Source organism: Salminus brasiliensis, chromosome 7 (genome assembly GCF_030463535.1).
Source record: "Salminus brasiliensis chromosome 7, fSalBra1.hap2, whole genome shotgun sequence".
Classification (NCBI taxonomy): domain Eukaryota; kingdom Metazoa; phylum Chordata; class Actinopteri; order Characiformes; family Bryconidae; genus Salminus; species Salminus brasiliensis.
In genome coordinates, this window is record NC_132884.1 from 31,275,914 (window position 1) to 31,296,802 (window position 20,889).

The 20,889-nt window shown below is 38.8% G+C and overlaps 1 protein-coding gene across 1 annotated transcript; it reads right to left on the reverse strand.

Moving 5' to 3' along the window:
* Window positions 1-166: 166 nt before the first annotated feature.
* On the reverse strand, window positions 167-20,342 carry tgm2b (transglutaminase 2b). The gene is made up of 13 exons (XM_072684595.1): window positions 20,255-20,342; window positions 13,742-13,921; window positions 10,193-10,411; window positions 9,885-10,003; window positions 8,574-8,702; window positions 8,261-8,441; window positions 7,609-7,744; window positions 5,325-5,428; window positions 4,506-4,745; window positions 4,134-4,409; window positions 3,802-3,962; window positions 3,152-3,288; window positions 167-1,904 (listed from the first exon to the last, which is right to left on the reverse strand). The coding sequence occupies exons 1-13, from the start codon at window positions 20,256-20,258 to the stop codon at window positions 1,754-1,756; spliced, it is 2,037 nt and encodes a 678-aa protein (XP_072540696.1). The 5' UTR covers window positions 20,259-20,342; the 3' UTR covers window positions 167-1,753.
* Window positions 20,343-20,889: the final 547 nt, after the last annotated feature.

A 20,889-nucleotide genomic window follows, 5' to 3' on the forward strand; every position in this document is an offset into this window, starting at 1 on the left:
CACACAAGCATCTGTCATGGTTAAGATGTTGTGGCTGGGGGGGCTTCGAGTAGTGTAAGCTGTAAGACCGTGGTAATGTGTGTGTGTATTGTGGTGTGAGTTAAACAGCAATATAATCATTAAAGTTTGTTAATTCATACATAAACATTTACTCACCAACCATAAATAAACGTAATAGTCTCTCCTTTTAATTCAGCTTGAATGTCTCACAAGTAAAATAATAAAAAAGTAAAAGTTTTATTTTGCTTTTACTTTGGTGTAGTGCACCAACAGAAAATGAATAACAAATACAAGGGTTTTTTTTAAGCATTTGCTTTTTTACGCAATTTTTAGGCTGTGGCCAATCAGGTGTGTGGGGGAGCAGTTTGACCAGTGGCTGCAGGTAGATGCAGGTACATGTAGACCACGTATAGAGAGTGTCACGCCAACTTGGTTCACTCCAGTGGAACATTTTTACAACAATGGCAGATTGCAGGGCCTCTCAATAGTTTCTGGAAGTTAGCAGCAAATGCTAGCAGCGCAGTCTAGTTGCAACAGAACAGATCATTTGAGATGTACATTTAAATATAAAAAAGTTAAAAGAATCAGATTGTTTACTATTAGCACATACCTCTGCAGTAAAGAGTATAAACAGTCTGCAGTGAGAGTTAGCCAGGCTAAAGAGAAGCCTCCACAAGGTGGGGCTAGTCGCAGCACAGTGTTATTAACGTCGAGGTAAACAACGGGAGCAGATCATTGTTTTTCATGTATAAATTCAAATTTCTCATAAAAAATTCAGAGTTCAGGGAGATATATTTCATTTCATTATTGTTTTGTTGTGCATATGTTGCAATGCTATATTTTGGGTCAAAAATACATTTGTCATATTCTGTTAATATTTGTTTTGATGTAGATATGGCAATGCATTTAGACTGGAAAGTTCCTCTGATTCAGAAACATGTATAAAATGGTTTGTGTTTGACATCAATAAACCATCAATAAAACATTTTTGCAACAGTTACAAGTAACCCCTCAGTCTTTATTCAGCATTCAGCATCTATTTTGTTAGATTTCAGCTGAATTACTCACAGTTGAGGTTGAACATGTGCTTGAAAGAGAAATTATGATTTAAAGTTTTTTTTTCTATTTGTAACAGAGGTGTGAATGAGATTGTTGCTTACAGAAACAAAAATCTCAGTAAATATCAAAATGTGTGTTCCCTACTCTATACTATATATTTTGGATATATTGCAACATTGAAGGTAATGTCTTTGCCTTGTTATGAAGAATGTATTTGCCCAGAATTTCAGACATCACAATAAATGAATGATGATTTTATTCTAAAGGTGGTTCTTTTGTTTTTTATTTCTTTAATTGCGTAGTTCACTGAATTCACTGAAACTTTCTGTAATATATGTTTAGCAAAACAAAAAAGAAGACATTATTTTCACTTAAAGCATTTGTTATTTTTATTCCTAATAAAAGATTTTGCAGTGGTACTCAGGCTAACTCCCATCTAAAAAGCTAAAAAGCATATACTGACATGTCTCACATGTACTTTTCAGTATAAAAATTTCTTTGGTTATACATTAGAAAAGGCACATTAAAGGTCCTTGTAACTGTAACAGAAAAGGAAATAACTAATACAAACAACTTAGCAACTTTGGCTTTTCACATTCTGTCATTAAATGCATAACATGTTCATTTAGGCTTATGTTCATTTTAGCTGGCACTGTATCATGTACTTCATCTGCCCTGGAACGGTCAGAGCCCCTTATTTGCCGATAATTACATTCCTGAACCCTTTAACATGTCCCAGTCTGTCGCTGTTAAAATCCACCAGCAGTTTGCGCAGGCCGAAGTGGGTGGGAGTGAAGTAGATTTTGACCTTGGCTTCTTGCCCGGGCTCCACACTGGTTGGGATGCTGAAAATATAAATATTTAAACATTAGGCTCATGCTAAAAGCACTGCCCCTCTCACCACAATCACTTAATGATCATTAGTAGATGCTGGACTGTGAGAAAATGCAGTAATATCAACAGTCATTGACAATGTCAGTGGACTGAACCCATTTCCAGCAACCTAAAAGTCAAACACTCTAAGGGTAATTTTCTGCACACAGTAGCTGAGCTGAGATCTGTTTTCCATCTGCCATCAGATCAGCAGTTCACCAACATGTAAGAGACTGTAGCTTCTTCAGTCCTTTGCCGTGCAGCATTACCAGCTGCTTTACTGACCTGCTACCTTTCTGCACTTTTACCATTGATGGAAAATCTTAATTTTCATAGCATTTGGCAAGTCTTTCTGGCTTGTGTTCACACTCTACTTATCTTGTCAAAGCTGCCTTGAATTACGCAAGAGTGAAAACATTTTTCCTTCCTCTCATTATTCAGCCCGCTGTCTTATTCATGCATTCAGCTGGTGAACCCTTCCTAATCATCCAGCACTGAACCAGATTCACAATAAATCAAACGTCTGGCATTTCAGGAACCTGGCAGCCCAGTGCTTATTATTATTGCAGATAAAACTCTCAACAAATAAACATGGCCGGCAGGGAAAAATCTGTGATCTCGGATCACAGTTTGGACATCATTTTTAAACTCTTTTTGTGCTTGTTAATTTAATATTTCATTTATTATGAAAATCGAAGTAATTATATCAGGCCTGCTCAGGGACAATGCACAGTATTTTTGTATTGTATTTGAAATCTTTTTATATCATTTAACCCAGTGGTTCCCAGCCTTGGTCCTGGGGGAGCCCCTGTCCAACACATTTTAGTGGCTTCCTGCTCTAACACACCACCGTCAACACAGGAAGGGCTTCTTAATTAGCTGGAGCGGGAGTTGGGTTAGTGTTGGATAAACACTAAAATGTGCAGGGAAAACAGGGGGTCCTCCAAGACCAGGGTTGAGATACACTGATTTAATTTACAAATCTACATTATACATATAAAAGATTTAATGCCCAGCTTCTCATTAATGATTTGGGTTGTTTATGGCATGACCTGTTGCTGACGCAAATGTGCGGCTGGCATAAACACATGAACATGAGGTTAAACCATTTAAAAAGCCCTTCATGCTTTAGTAGCTGGGAAGAAACCTGCTTGGTAAGTATTCTAGCATAGTTCTAGTATAGTTCTAGTATTATCAGGTTTCTGCAAAACACCCATACCTCTCAGTGACTGTCTTGCCTCCAGTAAGATTGGCTCCTTCTATGCTGAAGCAGCATGCCCCTAAAGGTTCTGGCAGTGAGTTCTGTAAGGTGAGTTCTGCTGCCAGCTGCCGGTTCACTTTGGGTTCTCCCAGGATCTAGGCACAAAATACAACATGTGATCAAGATTTAACTATTTAGTAGCTTTAGCTTTATTTTATTTTGTATTCTTGACTGCATCATATATACACCAATCATTTATAACATTATCACCACCTGCCTAATATTGAATATCCCTTGAGTATCTCTTGTGCCTCCACAACAGACCTGACCATTCAAAACATGCACTACACCTCTGAAGGCATTCTGTCGTATCTGGTTCTAAGATGTGAGCACCAAGTCCTGGAAGTTGTGAGGTGGGGCCTCCATGGATCTTTTGAAGCCCAGTGGTCTAGCAATCACAATTTGGCATTTTTTGTGCTTTAACACTCACCTTTTCACTTGCACTTGCTGCTTTTCAGTTGCTGCTTGCAACTTTTCCACTTCATCTGTCAATGGTACTAATGTTATGGCTGATGTGGGTGTGGGTGTGCATACATGTGTGTGTGTATATATACATATACATATAATGTACACAGCTTTTTGTGAGTCATGGTTGTGTGTGTCTTTACCCTGATCTTGATCTCTGGGTCTTCAATGACGATGGTGCGCATGGCCAGAACACCGTCTCTGGTGCTGTAGTCTATCAGCAGCACTCCCAGACGGATTAGATTGTCTTGAGTTATGGCGTTGCAGTATTTACTGTAGTTCAACCTCAGTGGCACCTTCCGTTCTACAGTAAACACATATAGACTCATTTTTCATTTACATTACTCAGTGGACAGTTTATGAACCATGCAGATTATACTATATTTTTGGATCTTAATATCTCTTCACAGTTTCATGCACAGACACATCCCCATGAAACACATGCACACACAAACACACACACACACACACACACCTCCTCCAGGCGGCAGCTCCACATTTAGCAGATCTTTAAACCCACACTCCTGTCCAATAGTTCCATCATAAGACATGGCACGGGAGGCAAACACCAGACGACACTTCTTATCCTCAGATGTGTTGTTGGTAACCACAGCAAATACATCAAAGTCGCAGCCCTTCCTCATCTCCAAGGAGACCTTGATATTGACATGGAGGCCAGTGTTGTCCTGTTGCTTAAGCAGTTTGTTTTGGTGGTTGGCTCTTGTAAATGCCTCTCGCTCTTCAGCAGAGCCTGGGTTAAGGGTAGAAGCTCAATGAGGTCAACTGTCATGGAGGTCATTAAAGAGCTTATATTGTATCCAGTGAATCAACGATGTATGTACTTTACCTTCGGGGTACTTATAAAGGTGTGTGATGTCTTCTCGTTGGTCACTTCCAACGCTCTTGGTGCTGATCTTCTGGCCGACCTGGCTAGTGCTGGTGATCCTGCGTGTGTTGCCGTCCTTATACTTCAGGAATGTCTCCACATCCGCATTTACCTCCGCAAAGACAAACGGAGCGTCATACTTAAATGTGAGCTCTCCCTCCTTTATCGCTTGTACAGGGACTGGCCCACAGCAGAACACATCTAATAGGGTAGAAAAGCCAGGAAAATGAGTGAATGTGATATCACACTATTTAAAACATTACAAATTTAAGGTCAAACTACATAATTACCCTTTTTGTTTTTTCAGATGTAATAAAAAAGTAGATCACTACTACCAATAGGTATTTTCATATTTTCTACTATGATATTCGGAGTAGGGGATGTCATGATATGATCCAGTGCACTGGGACCGGGCTAATCCAGGCATATTTTAATGGATTGAATATTGGCTACTTTAATCCCAATCCAGTTCTGAGGCTTTGTTGGATTGGACTGGGCCGATCCAGGCATACTTTACTGGACTGAATATCGGCTACTTTAATCCCAATCCAGTTCTGAGGCTTTGTTTTAACCACGGTATTCAGAGCACCATCTAGCTGGAATAATCGTATATACTTATCTGTGACAGTACTGTTTTTATATTATTAAGATGTTATTTTGAATGATGATTCTAAACTTTTGAACAGTATTCTGTATGAATTGCCCAAATATGTATTCATTATGTGAATCAAGGACTTTTAATATACTAATGAAAGAGCAGAAAAAGAAATGTGTGCATACTCTCGCTCTTCTCCTGGGGCGTGGGGTCACTAGCCTGCCAGCCATCAAAGCCTGCTTTTAAGTCAGGGCGAGACATCCAGCTCTCCACCCAGCAGTGGTAGTTCCTACAGCAACAACAACATGTTTTTATATTCACACACAGCCCACACAGAAATTTATATAACTTCCACTAAAGTCATTTCAAACCTGTACCTCTGACCTCTCTATTGCACAGCACCGGTTCATCCAAATGTGAACAACCCATCAGATTTTTAAGAGAGCAAACAATTTCCTGTCTATATATAAAGTTAGGAATAAGTATAGGTAAATACAGTCAGGTTCATAAATATTTGGACAGTGTCAAAATGTTTGTCATGAATATGTAATGAAGCAATCAAACCTTCAGCTTTAATTCAAGGGGTTTAACAAAAATACTGCACCAACATTTACAGCCATTTCTTACAAAGTCCCTCTATTTTACCAGACTCAAAAGTAATTGGACAACAGACTGAACAGACTGACAAGCAGTTTCATGGCCATGTGAGGCCTGTTCCCTCATTGTTTTCATGACAAAGCATCTCAAAGGTTTGACAAGATTTGAATTAGTATTAAAGTATTAAAAATATACCTTTTATATTTATGTTAGTTTGTCCAATTATTTTTGAGCCTTTCAATAAAAGACTTGATTGCAACTCCACTTCAGTGGTGTACAACAAGCAAAATGACAAAATGTGTCCCTGTCCAAATACTTATGGACCTGACTGTATACACTCAGCAGCCACTACTCTGTGTCTGACAGGCTGTCATACCTTTCACGGTCAAAGCTGTAATCAGCACATTTTGGTCTCTTATACAGGTTTTAATCAAGGGGCAGGTTTGGGATGAATGTTTTTAAATGTTATGCAAACATTTATAAATACAGCCAAAGCACACATTTAGTTTACACTTTATTAGGTATCGCATTCCCCTGAAAAACATCTTAGTAACGCTCTAAAGACTGCTTTATAAGAGAGAAGGCTTGTGTTTAAGTGTCGGGTGTATAAACAATCTGAGAGTAGAGTACCTACATTCTTCTAGATAGCTAGAGTCACATTCAGATGCATTGCAACACATGCTTTAGATAAATAATATATGTATTAAATAATATATGATTCATATGATTTATAAAATATACATTCTTTGTGTTCTTATACACACACACACACACACACACACACACACATATATATATATATATATATATATATATATATATATACCATCCATGATAGAGGGCAAACATGGCTCAGTACAAGGCAAATTACCATCAGTTAATTGACTTGTAACTTACATTTGACTTTAAAAGGTGTAACAGTCTTTTTGGTACAGTTATGAATGAATTATTACATTTATCTAATAAAAAGCTTGCTGAGTGTTTGTTAGAGGGGTAAAACATGTCTGGTCCACACTGTATGTTTAAGAATATGTAGTGTGTGTATGTTAATTAAATAAAACTTCACCTAAAATTGCCCCTTTCTTTTTCACTTCCACCAAAACATACATTTTCTTCTAGATTTAGCATCACAATCATCCAAAATTATAGCAAATTGTCTACTTTCCTGTCGCCACCCACAATGCAGCTCGGATTATTGCTGTAGAGTTACATTTAACAGAATCCCACTCTGCTAAAAGTAGACAAAGTAAACTGAATGACCTTTGTCTCATCCTGGCTATAACAGGCCTAGTTTACAGAGGTTTCCTGTGTAATCTTCAAATATATATATTATAATATATATGTATATAATATATATTATTATATATATTATATACATATATTTATAATACATATATTTTAATCATATCTAGTCATGTTTAGTCTGTGCATTACTTTTAATGGCCTATACTGCACCCTTCAGACTGTTTCCAAAGAGACTGTAGGTTCTTTCATATTCACACCTTCACATGGCTAATAATACTGTATGTTTTGGGGGGTAACTGATAGAGGGGCATGGCTTTGTCTAAAACTGCCTACTCAGACAGAATTCTAAGGCAGGAAGAAACCAGTCATGTCTGAAGCAAAGGTTAGTAAACTAGCCCTCTGTTTTATTGGGCGAATGGCTAATGACAATGCAGCTAAACGCTCATATCCAGCAGTGAGCAGTGGAGACCTCAGCAATGTCATTATGTATTGTTGCCTTCGTGATTCAGTTACAGAGACAGCATGGGCAGCAAAGGTTAAAGTCAGCTACCTCCACTTCCCAACACAGTCTGTGTGTTTGACACAATGACATTTCTGATGTTTCTGTTGTAATAAATGAGTTCCTACCAAATCATGTCTTTGCTGACGTTCAGCAGCTTGCCATTTTCGTCTACGTAGCGTTCGATCACCAGGTTACTGTTGGTGTCATGGGCTGAGAGGTAGTTTGTCACCACTCTGCAGGGGATTCCCAGAGCTCGAGACACTGTAAAAAAAATTAATTAAAATCTATTATTTATTTATTGACATGGACATGATAAAACCCATTATCAGCAGTTCTAGTGCGTTAAACGTGATTATGGCATTTGAATAAATATTGCAAGATTAATGCAAGATTCAATCTGTCCATCCTTAAATGTTTTTTCCTGTCCTATATGTGTATCTAATAGAGGGTTATTTAATATAAACAACATCTTATTTAGTCACTTAAATGAAATGACATTAATATATCAATTATTGCAATAACTATTACAACCAATTACAACCAATTACTTCGTAAATATGTGTCCTTGTACACATTTTACTGGTGTCCCTGGTCCAGACTCCTAATGTTACATTTACCTGTATTTGTAGAGTTGTTTTTTAATGCAATAAAGTAAATATAATTATTATAAGGTGTAGATAATCATGAACAATCAAATTTTATTATTATTAATAAGGTTAATTAATAAGGTATTAATAATTCTTATGTACTTCAAAATTACCCATGTCCCTTTCTTACCGGAGCAGGCAACAGCTGCAAAGACCCAGCACTGGCCATATCGGACAGGCAAACAAGAAGTGGAATACCAGGTCCTCAGAATCTCCAAACTCCCCCTCCACGCCATGGGGCTGATTCCACCGTCAAACGGGTCTTTCCAGCAGCCTTCCAGTACTCCATTATCTCTGTCATTACTGTTCACCTGTGGGTGTGAATTGGTTTGTGTTTATGTGAGGCTGGATCTTAGTATACCATCATGTTCCATATTCAAATTATGTTCACCTCACGAACAGATAAAAGCGGACATTAGAAATAGATGCGCGATAGCACTCACCATAGCACTGAGCACTCTGCAGACGTATATAGGGTTTCTGCGGCCTGAACAGTCTTTTCCAGGGTTCCTCCGGTACTTAGGGTTCACATCCAGAATTCTCAGACATGCGTCAAGGATGCCTTCTTCAAACTGACCAAACAGAAATCATCAAATTCAGAAACTGTAAGTTCATCACTCTTAAAATGTTGCTGCTTAAATTTGCTGAGGTTCTTTAAATGTCTTCAAATTTTTATAATGGTTTGCAATGCTTTCACATTCTCATTTACAAAAAAAAAACATCTACTGAAATGTTCTCTAGGGTGGAGGTTCTCTAATTACTTGCAGTCATGGACCCGTACTGATTTATAGTACTGCTGTTGTTATTTTTCTCTTCATACAAACGCCACGAGATCTGTCGCAGGACCATACCAGAATGTTCAGTCTCCTCGAGAAAGTTCTTGCACACAGCTTTGGATTTAACAAAGAGTTTCTGCACAGCAGCTGTTTTTGTAGGGTTTTCTCTGATTGGAATGAATATTGGAACTGTAGTGTATGTCAACACTTGTGCACCTGATTTGACAAAACACTAGCAACTCACTTGCAACCATGTGACAAAAAAAACAGCAACACCCTAGCAACCACCTGGGATACCAAAGCAACCCCCTATAAAACCCATAGCAACAACTTGGGACTTACTACAGAAACTGCTTAGCAACACCATGGCAACCACTTTGAACAATCACTTGATTCTTTTCGCTAACGGCTAAGTTTATATTGGCTCAGTCCAAAACACTGTTCACTCCCTGACTATGCATAAAAAACACTTTGAGGTTCTTTTTGGCAACACTTCAAAGAAGCCTTTTTGGCACCTTCCTTTTTCAAAAGTGAAGCTCTGCTGCAACACTGGTTTGGATACGCATAGTTTACGCTCGTAAGCATGTCTTATGAACTTTTCATATTAGCCCAAAGTAAACACAGAAACCATTTAACCCAAACACACTCAACCCTGCCTTAAACCAAATACTGAACAAAAGGCAAAATACTATAAACAGCGTGTGGGGTTCTAGTTATGAAAGCAAAAATCCAAAACGCATGACATTGTTGGAGTCACTGTATATATTATTATTATATTAAGCTCTGCTCTATCTCCATGTTCTTTCTGTGTCTGTATCAGTACTTTTATTTCTGCCTGTTATCTCTTCCTGAGGCAAAGGGAGGGCTGCTTTTGGTTTGGGAGGGTGTGTGTGGAGGCAACAGCCGATAACTCTAACATTAACTCTAGTGAGTGTATATGTCTGTCTTTGTGTGTTGGGAGTGCTTTCCATCACCCACCTGGCCAAAGTTCCATGCTGAAGGGATTGGATATTTAGCATCCCCTCTGTATATTATTCCATCCTGAGCCAACACATACTCCCCCAGCTTCTCCTCACTGTCCATGTACACCGTATCCCCTGTCCAGCAACAAATATGACACTGCATTAAGCCTGAAGACATCCTCCAAGGAACCTGTGTGCTTTTAAGTGTGGTTATTGATTGTGATTAATTGTAAAAGCTTGTGATTAATTGTAAAAGTAGTAAAGCAGTAAAGTACTTCTTACTATGGAATTTATGTGTGTTCATATGCATATGCTTTCACTTACGAGGACACCAGGGGTTGAAGAGCATTATCAACTCAAACCGAGCCCAGCTGTCCAGAGTCAGAGTGTAGCGTCCAATGGGTGCGTCAGGGGCAGAACAGATTGACAAGGAGACGATGTCCCCAGGAGGACTGGTTACTGCAGCGCTCCAACAGGTGTCATCAATAGCGTCACTCAGACCAAAGACAGCTCTGGTACCATACTGTTCCACAGGCTGCGGACCTTCAGAGGAGCACATAAACAAGTATATAAAAATCACAAAAACACAAAATTGTAAAGAAATCTTTGAAGTAACTGACAAAATGACTTTATCATAGTTGGTCTGCTTGGTAGTGCAGCTGATGGTTTATTACCTGCTGTTGTAGCCAGTGTAATTAATTAAAATGGCAGAATTACATTCAGCAGTAAATATGTAAATTCCAGTGAGCACATTGTCACTTCTGGGAACGGTTTCAGAACTCCAAAATGTGTCCAACTGCTTTAACAAGCACACATTGTTCTGCACTGCAAGATATCTATCAAAGCCACAGTATGAATGATTTCAAAGTAAGGCAGAGAATCTCAAAAATCTGCAGATACTTTACCAAAGCCCCCTGATCTGAAATGTTCAGTGCAGACAAATGCTCTAATGGTGAGCATTAAAGGCAAAAACAGTAAGAATGTGTGGGAACTCAGGATCTCAGACTGTGCATGACCCTGGTATCAAAATAAGGTCTAGTAGACACACGCACTGGGAATCCATTAGCCTGGAACTGGGAAGCTTTTCAGGAAATAACTCTGAGAGACTGGCACTGGATTGTTTATGAACATATATGGGGAATATTAACTCCTTAGACCCTGTATGTAGACACACACAGTTTTTTTCACGCTCATAAGTACATTACAGTCATAGTCAACATCAATTTCAAAGGCCTTCAAGTAGAACCCTGTGGGACTTTAAATAATGTAAAATAGTTTCTGCATTAGAATTCATTAATGAATAATACCCCGAGGAGTCAATGCTGTGCAATGGCTAATTGCAGTGCTGTTAAAGTTTTCAAGTGCGACCTTTGGTGAACCAACAGATGCAAAGCACTGATTAAAAAAGCAACTGAACAGTCTTCATCTACATCTTCCGTTACTCTACTACTTGAGGAGAACCACTGACATTTTCTGCATGCTTGAAAAACAAGCCAACAGAGTTGAGAGAGCCAACAAGTTCTTCCCTGATGGTGTGGTTATCTTCCACTAACAAGATACTTTCCTGACCCATTATTTCCTGTGTTGCAACTGTTGAGTACCCTCTTTTCTTTGCTAACCCAAATGCACCACCAAGTGTCTAGAATAACATTTGTGCTGGACATGGTTCAGCTGTTTTGACATCTGTTCACTGATAAGTTTTGAACAGTATCAGTTACAGAGGAGACAAGCTCAACAACATGACCCATATTTAAACTGATGAATATCCCATGACTCTTAATTATCTCTCTGGATTGTTCTGGTTTTGTCTATAAATAACACAGATGCATCTCCAGCACGCTCAATTAACCTTCTTGAAGTTCTTAAGCGGAACACAAAACTACTCTCAACCTAGAACTTAATGCTTGACAAAGTGAAACAGTTGCTAATTAGTGCCTGAGTAACTATGAAACCTCATACTCAAATTATGGTATGTTTTGCAAATTGGAGTTCCATTGCTGCATGCTTTTGCTGCTTTACAGCAATTATATTTTATCTTATATAAAATCTAAACCATCAACTGTTTTTATTTATGAAAAGTTAGATTTGAAAGTTTGAAAGTTGTTTAAAAGTATTACATCATACACATACTTTTATAGTGCTGTAGAACACTAGGCCTCACCATATGGAGTGTGAGTGTGAAAAAAGCAACACTGTAACAGTGGGAAACAGGATGTACCGCCAAAAATATTATGTAACCCCGACAGCAAATTGGGTTTATTAGCAAACTTTCAGCAGATTGCAATAAACAAATCAGACAAGACCAATTTAAATAGCTCAGCACAACTGATAGAAAGTGCTTTCTCCAAATTTAAAACAAGATCAGACTAGATCAGTCTTTGGTGGTTGCACCTCACAAATGCAAGAATATCAGTGAACTGGAAGCCATTGCTCATAAGAAACTGTTCTTGTTTGATTGGTTTGTTGCAAACTGCTGAAGGTTTTTACATTTTGCTAATTAACCAATTAGCAAAATTGCAATGGACATTGGGCAATCATTTTAATTGCAGCTGTATACAGTGTATAGTGTGTGTGTGTATTCTGACTTTTTTAATTAAAAGAAATAGTTAAAAATAAAAAAAAGATATTTTTAATGTTTTTGTATACTTTTATATAGTAGTTGACTTTTAAATAGTGGTTTTACATAGTAGTTACATGTAGTTATTAGAGACACTATTGCAATGTTTTACAATAACTGGTTGACATTTCTTTTCTATTTTTAACCCTGTCCATGGGGTCCATAGGGAGAAATTAAGCTGCAACAGTTCACCTTAGAAAAACCAACACAATTATATACCATATGATGCTTCAACCTCTTTTTTAATGAGGCACAGCACAGGGCAGCCAATCAGAGCAGAGCTCGTTAACACATATAATTCTTAAAGACAAAGGACTAGCCTGCTATGGAATTTAGAGAGGTTGGAGAATATTAATGTAAAATAAATAACAACTGTAAACCAACATAAACCTCACAACTGAACCTCAGGGGGCAAATAGCATTTAGAACATTGTCCTTTTAAAGTGTCTCTCCCGCTTTATTATGTGCTGTTTCACATACCACAAGACATTTATGGTGAGGGATAGGTTAAGAACTTTGCCCTTTACTTCAGTTAGTCAGGCAGTGACTGTCAGGCATTTATGGACACCCTAAAGCACTAAAAACCTACACAGGACATTTTAACTTGCATCTCACATTGTCCCAGGGTACCAATCAGTCTTCTCACATAATTTGGATGCTGGTGAGATTTCTTATTTATTCAGGCTCAACAAATGATTTTTAACATTTTTAAATCATTTCAAAAATCCAGGTATTTTTGATAAGCTGAAGTCCCACCACTTTTGGCACAGTAGTGTACATTATGCAAGTACTTGCACATACATTATACAATATAGCCTTTAATAACTCGTTTTTCCTGCAACCTATTGCAGATAGGAAAGTAATTAAGTGTGATGTAATGCTTGTAGCTGAAGAACATACACACACACACACACACACAGAGAGAGAGAGTTCTGGGAGCTCTTAACATCCCCCCCCCCTTTCTTGCTTTGCCTCGTTCTTCTTTTCACTCTCATTCTTTAATTGTATCTGCCTCAGTCTCTTAGCAAGCACCTTATAGTCATATTGGGCTGAGCACGGTCTTTCAAGCCACATAAGGTAATGTTTGGTTTCTGCAATGGCCCTCATTTAATCTCTGCTAGGTATTTGATCCAAACAAAAGCATATTTCAAATGTCTGCAGTACAAACGGTACAAATCTCCACAATATTCTGAGATAAGTCAACCACACATAAAATCATTCTCGCTGTTGTAAGTGCTGCTAGCATGAAGTCCTACCTGTCTCTGCAGTGATCTGGAGCTGATCAACTCCAGGCTGGTAGGATCCGGAACGGAGGTTGAGATTAATGGTGAAGGGTCGCCCTCTGCGCACAATCAGCCGGTCAGTACCATTCAGCTCTGTGCGGTGGTCTGTGTTATTGAACTCACACGCCAGATCCCAACTGCCAATGTCCAGAGCTGGAGAAGGTAGAGAAGAAGATGAATGATAGGGAATGCCAACCAACAAGTCAACTGTGAGCAACAGGGTAGTGTGTGCACTATGTTAAATGTCTGACTCTTTGCTTTTAGAATCTAGGCAATCTAGGCTACTGTAATTATGTTCTTTTGGTCTCTTTGGTCTTCCGGCCTATGAACTGAAAAAGCTTCAGTATGGCCAGACTGCAGCTGCTAGGGTTCTCACCTGCACAAGACAATATGATCATATACCTCCTAATTTGATACAATTACAGTGGCTCCCTGTTCTCTTCACCTTCACACTCTCTTCGAGCCTCTGATACCCCCCTGCTTTCTGTCTCTGCCTCTCGGGTATGCACTTTTACTGTGGCAGGCCCAAAACCTTGTGATTTTATCCCTATACATCTCCCTGATAATACATCTCTTGAGTTTGTAGGGTTTATTTTATTTTTGGCTTTTTTGTACTTTTTCTTGTTCCGTGACTATAATCTACCAAGTGTTTTATTGTACAGTGGGTACCTTTGGGTACCTTAAAGGCATACTTATTATTTATTTTTTATTATTTATTTATTCATTATTTTTGTAAATAAAAACAACTGGTGTTCTTACTGTTACTGCTGTATAAATACTCCCTCCAGTCACTATTATGTATTCATTCATATTTTTGTATTCAGTCTATTTAAAAACAAAAAATCATCAAAAATAATCATTTATGAAGGTCAGAGATTTACACTCCTAACAATAACTTGTAATTACTATTACACACTGTTCCTTTTTCCATGATTCCTGATCTGTGATTCATATCTGAGGATATTAAATGTTGTTTGGAGTGAGGAGTGAAGATAAGAGAGATGATCGAAATTGTTGGCACTACATGCGGAGGTTTGTGAACTTTCTGCCCTTTTTTCTCACGAGGGAATGAAGGGGTGAGAGGAAGACTGAGTCATGGAGGACTTTCCAACTCCCTTTTCCTGTCGAAGGGATCATTGTACTCTTAGTTGCCTTGAGACAGGTGGGGCTTCTCCCAGAGGGGGAAAGATCATCAACCCAGTTCAAGGAAAAACACATTAGAAACAAAGGACTGCACTTTCGACCTAGGTCTCGAACACAGGTCTCGAAAGTCTGACACCATTCTAAAAAATAACACTGTATGTAAAGATGTTTGTCTGGGCAGTAAGAGTTAAGTACTTAGTAGTAGTTTAGTAGTGATAAATACTAATGTTAGAACATCAGCATTATTATTTGATGTATGTGTGTAACCTTTTCTGAAGCTCTCCCCAAGGAAGGGCAGTATTTGCAGTTACCATCCATTACGCTGCCTAGTTTATCTCATATATTCTTGTAAATGTATTTCCTAAATGTAATTCATCATATATATGTAAACATTATATATATATATATATATATATATATATATATATATATATATATACATACAAATGTGTTTGTGGATACCCCTTCTAATGAATGCATTCAGCAACTTTAAGTTGCACCCATTGCTGACAGAGTTTTGCAAGTGCACACACACCCACAGCTGGCCTAAAAAAAATTAGAATTGAACTCATAAACATGAATCAATTGGCACCATGACTAATGCCAGGTGTGGGCTAGGAAGTTATAAAGCCTCCCAGCATCGAGCTGTGAAGCTGTGGAACTGTGTTCTCTGGAATGATGGTGGTGCTCCATTCAATGCTTTTGGGATGAGCTGGAGATGAGGTGTGATGGTGATCATCCAACATATATATAAGAGTGTTAGTAAGGCCAGGATGTCAAGTCACTTGAAAACCGACTTGACTTGACATCCTGGCCTTACTAACACTCTTGTCGCTGAATGTAATCAAATCCTCACACAATGCCCCTCCAAAAATCTAGTGGAAAGCCTTCCCTGGACAGTAGACAGTTATTTTTGTCCACATAGTGTATTTCTAACCGATATTTGATGTGTTTTTAGTACTCAAGAAACAGAATGTTTAGATGTTTCTGGACTCCTGCATTACTTCAAGACAAAGAATGTGTTGGGTTTGGTCCACAGAGCTGGTCCTACAGCTGAGACTAGTTATTTCCACGCACAAGCTTCATCTGTGTTTCATTGAGGGACACTGGTCTGAACGGGAATGTTTAAGACATTACATAGTTCGTTACCATGTGGCTCCTGTCCAACAGACCAACAGATGTATAGCTTTAAGCTGCTCTCTTTATGAGGTTCTTCAAAAGGAAGTAGTTCTCACAAATAACACTGATAAACATGCCTATTAAATCCACTGAGTAAGTACACACAAACACTTTCGCCTTCAGGCTGTAAGATAGTGAAATATGCTCTTTAATGAAAGTGCCGTGAAGAACCATGTTTGGTTTCCTCTAGAGCCTTTAAATTAATGGTTTCTTAAAGAACCATTTGTGTCATTGAGATGTTCAAAGAAGTGTGAAGAACCTCCATGTCATGTTATGGTCCCAGAACCACACATCCAAGCCAGGAACCATGTTGGAACATTTTTTCTGAAGAAGTTCAGAGGTTAGGTATGGTCTTTAAAAGAATGCCTAGATCTGTCTGTGATAAGAGCTCTAAAAGGAATGGTCTGTTCGGTTTATTCTGACAAGCCATACATTTACAAAGGAGGTTCTACAGTGGTTGTTTAGTAAAAGCTATGCTTGTGGACACAAATTTAACAACTTAAAGAACCTTTTTAAACAGATGTTTAAACGGTTCTTTACACAGTTGCTCAGAGTACCATTACTGTTACAAAGGGTACTATATAGAACTTCTTTTGCATAAAGTTCTTCTTAAAGCCTTATTCTTGCAAAAAAAAAAAAAAAAAAGGCCATGATGCTTATAATAGAAATGGGTGGATAATCGTGTTTGTGTAGGTGTTTATGTGTGTTTGTGGACACACATTTAAAAATGTTGCCCTTGGCTGACTGACACACTGACACGCCTCTGTATAACGTCCAGTCTGTCCACTCCGCAGAGAGGCGTTACTGTGTCTGTCTAATGTGTGTGAAAAACCCTCACACACAACTGGTCTGTTACTGTGAGTGAATCACAAGTTAAAAGGAAGGCCTAGCGTCTTTAAATTCTGTAGAAAAGAAAAATGTCATCTTTCACAACCTTCCTTTTTCATTTATGGAAATGTTTTTGGAAACATTGCTGTGATGTTCCGTTTGAGTTTAGGTCAGTGCGGCAGGCTGCTCATAATCGGCCACTGTACGTCAGCTATCTGTAAACAAGTCCCTGTAGCTGCCCAGCTTAAGTGAGTTCAAACTTTTTTTAACAACTGGACAGGAGCATGTGGACTAATGCCTCACTCTAAAAAGCAGTCGAGTGCAGAGCTGAATTTAGCCTTTAACCCTTGTGTTGTCTTAAGGGTCAAGGGTTAAGTGTCCCACCGCCATGTTTGACGTCAGAGAAACCCTCTTTCTTTTTTCTGTTTGAACTTTAATGACGTTTTTAGAGTTACAGCATTTGTGAAAGTAAAACATCTGCTGAACACCATCAGCGTACATAAACTGTTATCAGGCCATTTTTGACTCAGGACAAGGGATGTTAAGACTTCACAAAGTTTAACACATGTAGATCCATGTACTTTGACTTCAGCTGTGAAGGCAAGAGCTACACTAACATCATCAAATATCAGTGCACATCCCTTCTAATGAACGCGTTTGGCTACTTTAAGGTGCACCCATTGCTGTTGTCTAGTCCCTGCAGAGAAGAACTGCCAATAGAATAGGACTCTCTGGAGCAGATAAACATGAACCTATTAGCATCATGCCTAATGCCAGGTGTGGGCAAGAGGGGTATGGAGCCCCTAGAATTGAGCTGTGTAGCAGTGGAACTGTTTTCTTTAGAATAATGATACTCCATATTCTTTTTTTATATATATATATTTGTGATTTCTGAAGAAACAATGAGCGTATAGGTATTCCAATACTTTTGTTCATATGGTGTACCAGGAGGTCAGGGCACGCAAGACTAAGATTCTGCAGTCCAAAACACATGCACTGGTCCTGGCCTTTGTCTAGGTGTTCTCTGGCTAACTGTATTCTTGCCCTGGTGTGTTTTTTGACAGCAGGGGTTTTCTCAATACACACTTCCCATTGCAAATCAAACTTGTTCAGTCTCTATCTGATGGTAGATGCTGTCAAATGTGATGCCATTTTAAAATCATTGGAGATTTTTTTACACTTATCCCTTGGCCTGAATTTGCTAGGATGGCCTGACCTGGCCATGGTGACAGTCGTATTAAATGTTCTCCACTTGTAAATTATTTACTGGAGAGTGAAATAGCTGGTGTGTAATGATGTGTTTTGAGATCTTTGACATCCCAGACTCTACAACCTTCTTTCTGAAGGCTTTTTTGGGTCATACTTTTTATCCAACTGAACAAGAGCATTCCAATAATGTCTCACTCCTAAAAGCAGCAGCTGAATTTAGCCTTCAACAACATTCACACACAGACTGATCCTGCAGCTCAGACTGGTTCTATCATTACGCAGGGTTCATCTGGGTTTCATTATGAGGTATAAGGGTCTAAACAGGAATGTCTGAGAGATTAGAGAATTCATTAGCATGTGGCCAACAGGCTAACAAATGTGACCTTCATGCGGCTCTCTTTAAGATCATGTTAGACACACATGTCAAGTTATTATTAAACGTGATACTCAAACTTCACTCTTCTACACCCTTTAAAAAGGACAGGGTGTTGTACAGTTCTTTAGTAGAGGCAGTGCTATTATATAGAACCACATCATAGCAACTCAAAGTGCTTCAGTGTTTTATTTGCGTAGTTTAATGGAATTCTAATGTGTATTAGGACATGGCCTATCCAATACTGAAATAGCTTGTCTGTCCACTTAGTAAAACAACTGCGGAAATAACTTGAGAAAGATTTATAAACAATAAATGAGCAGTGTCCCAATACTTTTGTCCTTTGTGAGATGACTCACTGATGACCATTAACTGTGTGTTTAACTCTATAACAGATAATTTCTCTACTGTCCATAAGGCTTTCTACTAGAATTTGGAGCATTGTTGTGTGGATTTGATTGCATTGAGTGACAAGAATGTTAGTGAGGTCAGGACATTGAACAATCACCACCTCACCTCTTCTCCAACTCATTCAAAAAGTACTGGATGGGGCACCATCATTCCAGAAAACACAGTTCCATTGCTCTACAGCTCACTGTTCGGGGCTTTCTACCCCTCTAGCCCACACTGGCATTAGGAATGATGCCAATAGGTTTATGTTCATCTGCTCGAGAGATTTCTATTCTATTGACAATACGTCTCTACAGGGACTAGTTAAGCTGTGTGCGTGTGTACATTTGCACATCTCTGTCAGCAGTGGTTGCAACTTAAAGTAGTTGAATGCATTCATTAAAAGGGGTGTCCATAAACATTTGGACATTTAGTGTATGACAATTGGGTGTTGCATTCCTTGTCCTTGTGTAAGGTTTTAGAAGCTGTTAGTCAAGTTTTTTTTTGTATTTATTATTTACTGATTTTTGGTAGTATTAGTCATGTTCTGAAAAGGATGGTTTTGGCTTGAGATTTGCTTAATAGCTGGACTTCTTATCAGTGTCTGTGTGAGCTAAGTCTGAGGCTTGAGTCTGACTAAAGGGCAGGGCGTTCCATGCCAAGAATCCTAAAGAACACTTGAACCAGTGAACTCTCTCCTCTCTTTACAATGTCTCTGTTCTCAGTTATAGTACACTTGCCCCACCCTACTTCACCCAAACATCTATCTGATATAGGCTAAAGCACTAAAAAGTTTTTTTCACTATTTAAATCCATTTCCAAGAGCACACACTGCTATGGTGCTAGACTGTAAATAGGGAGACACATTTACATCATTTTTAGAGTTACAGTCCAGACTTTTAGCAGATGCGCTTTCAGTAGTGCTTCACTGTCCACTCAGAAAATATCCATAGCTAGTGAGAACATGTCCAGAGTCCGAAGATACTAATAAGCATGCAATTAGATTGATTTGTGGAACGTAAAGAATCCATGCACGACAAACCCAAAGCAGACTCTGCTTCGAGCACATTTCTGACTTGGCCGGCTGGTTAATACCTACTGATAGGGGTCAGTCTCCACTCTGCACAGCTGATAGCTGTAGAGCAGGCAATGCAAGTCTGACATTCCACAGCTTCACTGCATTTCAGCGTGAATTGCCTTTACGCACGTGCGCTGTACGTTCAATTAACTTAAAGCAAGCAATAATTAGGTGCACTTTAGACACCAGTGTATGAACTCTTTTTGTAAGATGACAGAAATGGAGAGAGAGAGAGAGAGAGAGAGAGAGAGAGAGAGAGAGAGAGAGAGTAGATGCTGAAACTCACCCATACTCGCGGTGGGGTGAGCTGATGTCCGCTGGAATGATCAACCTTCTCTGATGCTTTCGCAGTGCAGGACAGCAGAGCAGGCGCGCGACTTTATTTGTAGTGCAGCCAGCGCGTCACTGAAATTCTCAGGAACTGTGAGTGCGTGTGTATGTTGGGGGGGCAGGGGTGCTGAGCGAGTAGTGGGCGTGGGCGTGTGTGTATGTGTATGTGTCTGATGGGGGAGGGTGGTAGAAGATTGTGTGCCCTTTAGCACTAAAAGAATGTAAGGTATTAATCTCCTGAGATTAACCTGCCTGAAACTGAGAGAACAAACCTAACAATTATTATTACTATTATTATTAATATTATTATTATTGTTGTTGTTGTTGTTGTTGTTACTATTATTGTTGTTGTTGTTGTTGTTGTTGTTGTTAGTAATAATAGTAGTGGTAGTAATAATAATAATATATAATGCACTATATGTGTAATATATATTACAGAGAACATCATTCGACAGAGTAATTGCTACACTGCCTGATTGCCTGATTGCTACACTGGTTTCCATTCAAAACGTGTCTTAAAATGCATTAAAAAAAACGTAACTGATGTTTAGTATTTCAATAACTGTAAACTAAACCAACAAGCCAAAAAAA

Excerpts from the sequence above, each read along its gene's own strand:
- tgm2b (XM_072684595.1), bottom strand. Across the intron at positions 5,429-7,608 it reads GTCAGCAAAGACATGATTTG|GAACTACCACTGCTGGGTGG; the intron begins GTAGGAACTCAT and ends TTGTTGCTGTAG. Across the intron at positions 4,410-4,505 it reads CCTTTATAAGTACCCCGAAG|GCTCTGCTGAAGAGCGAGAG; the intron begins GTAAAGTACATA and ends CCCTTAACCCAG.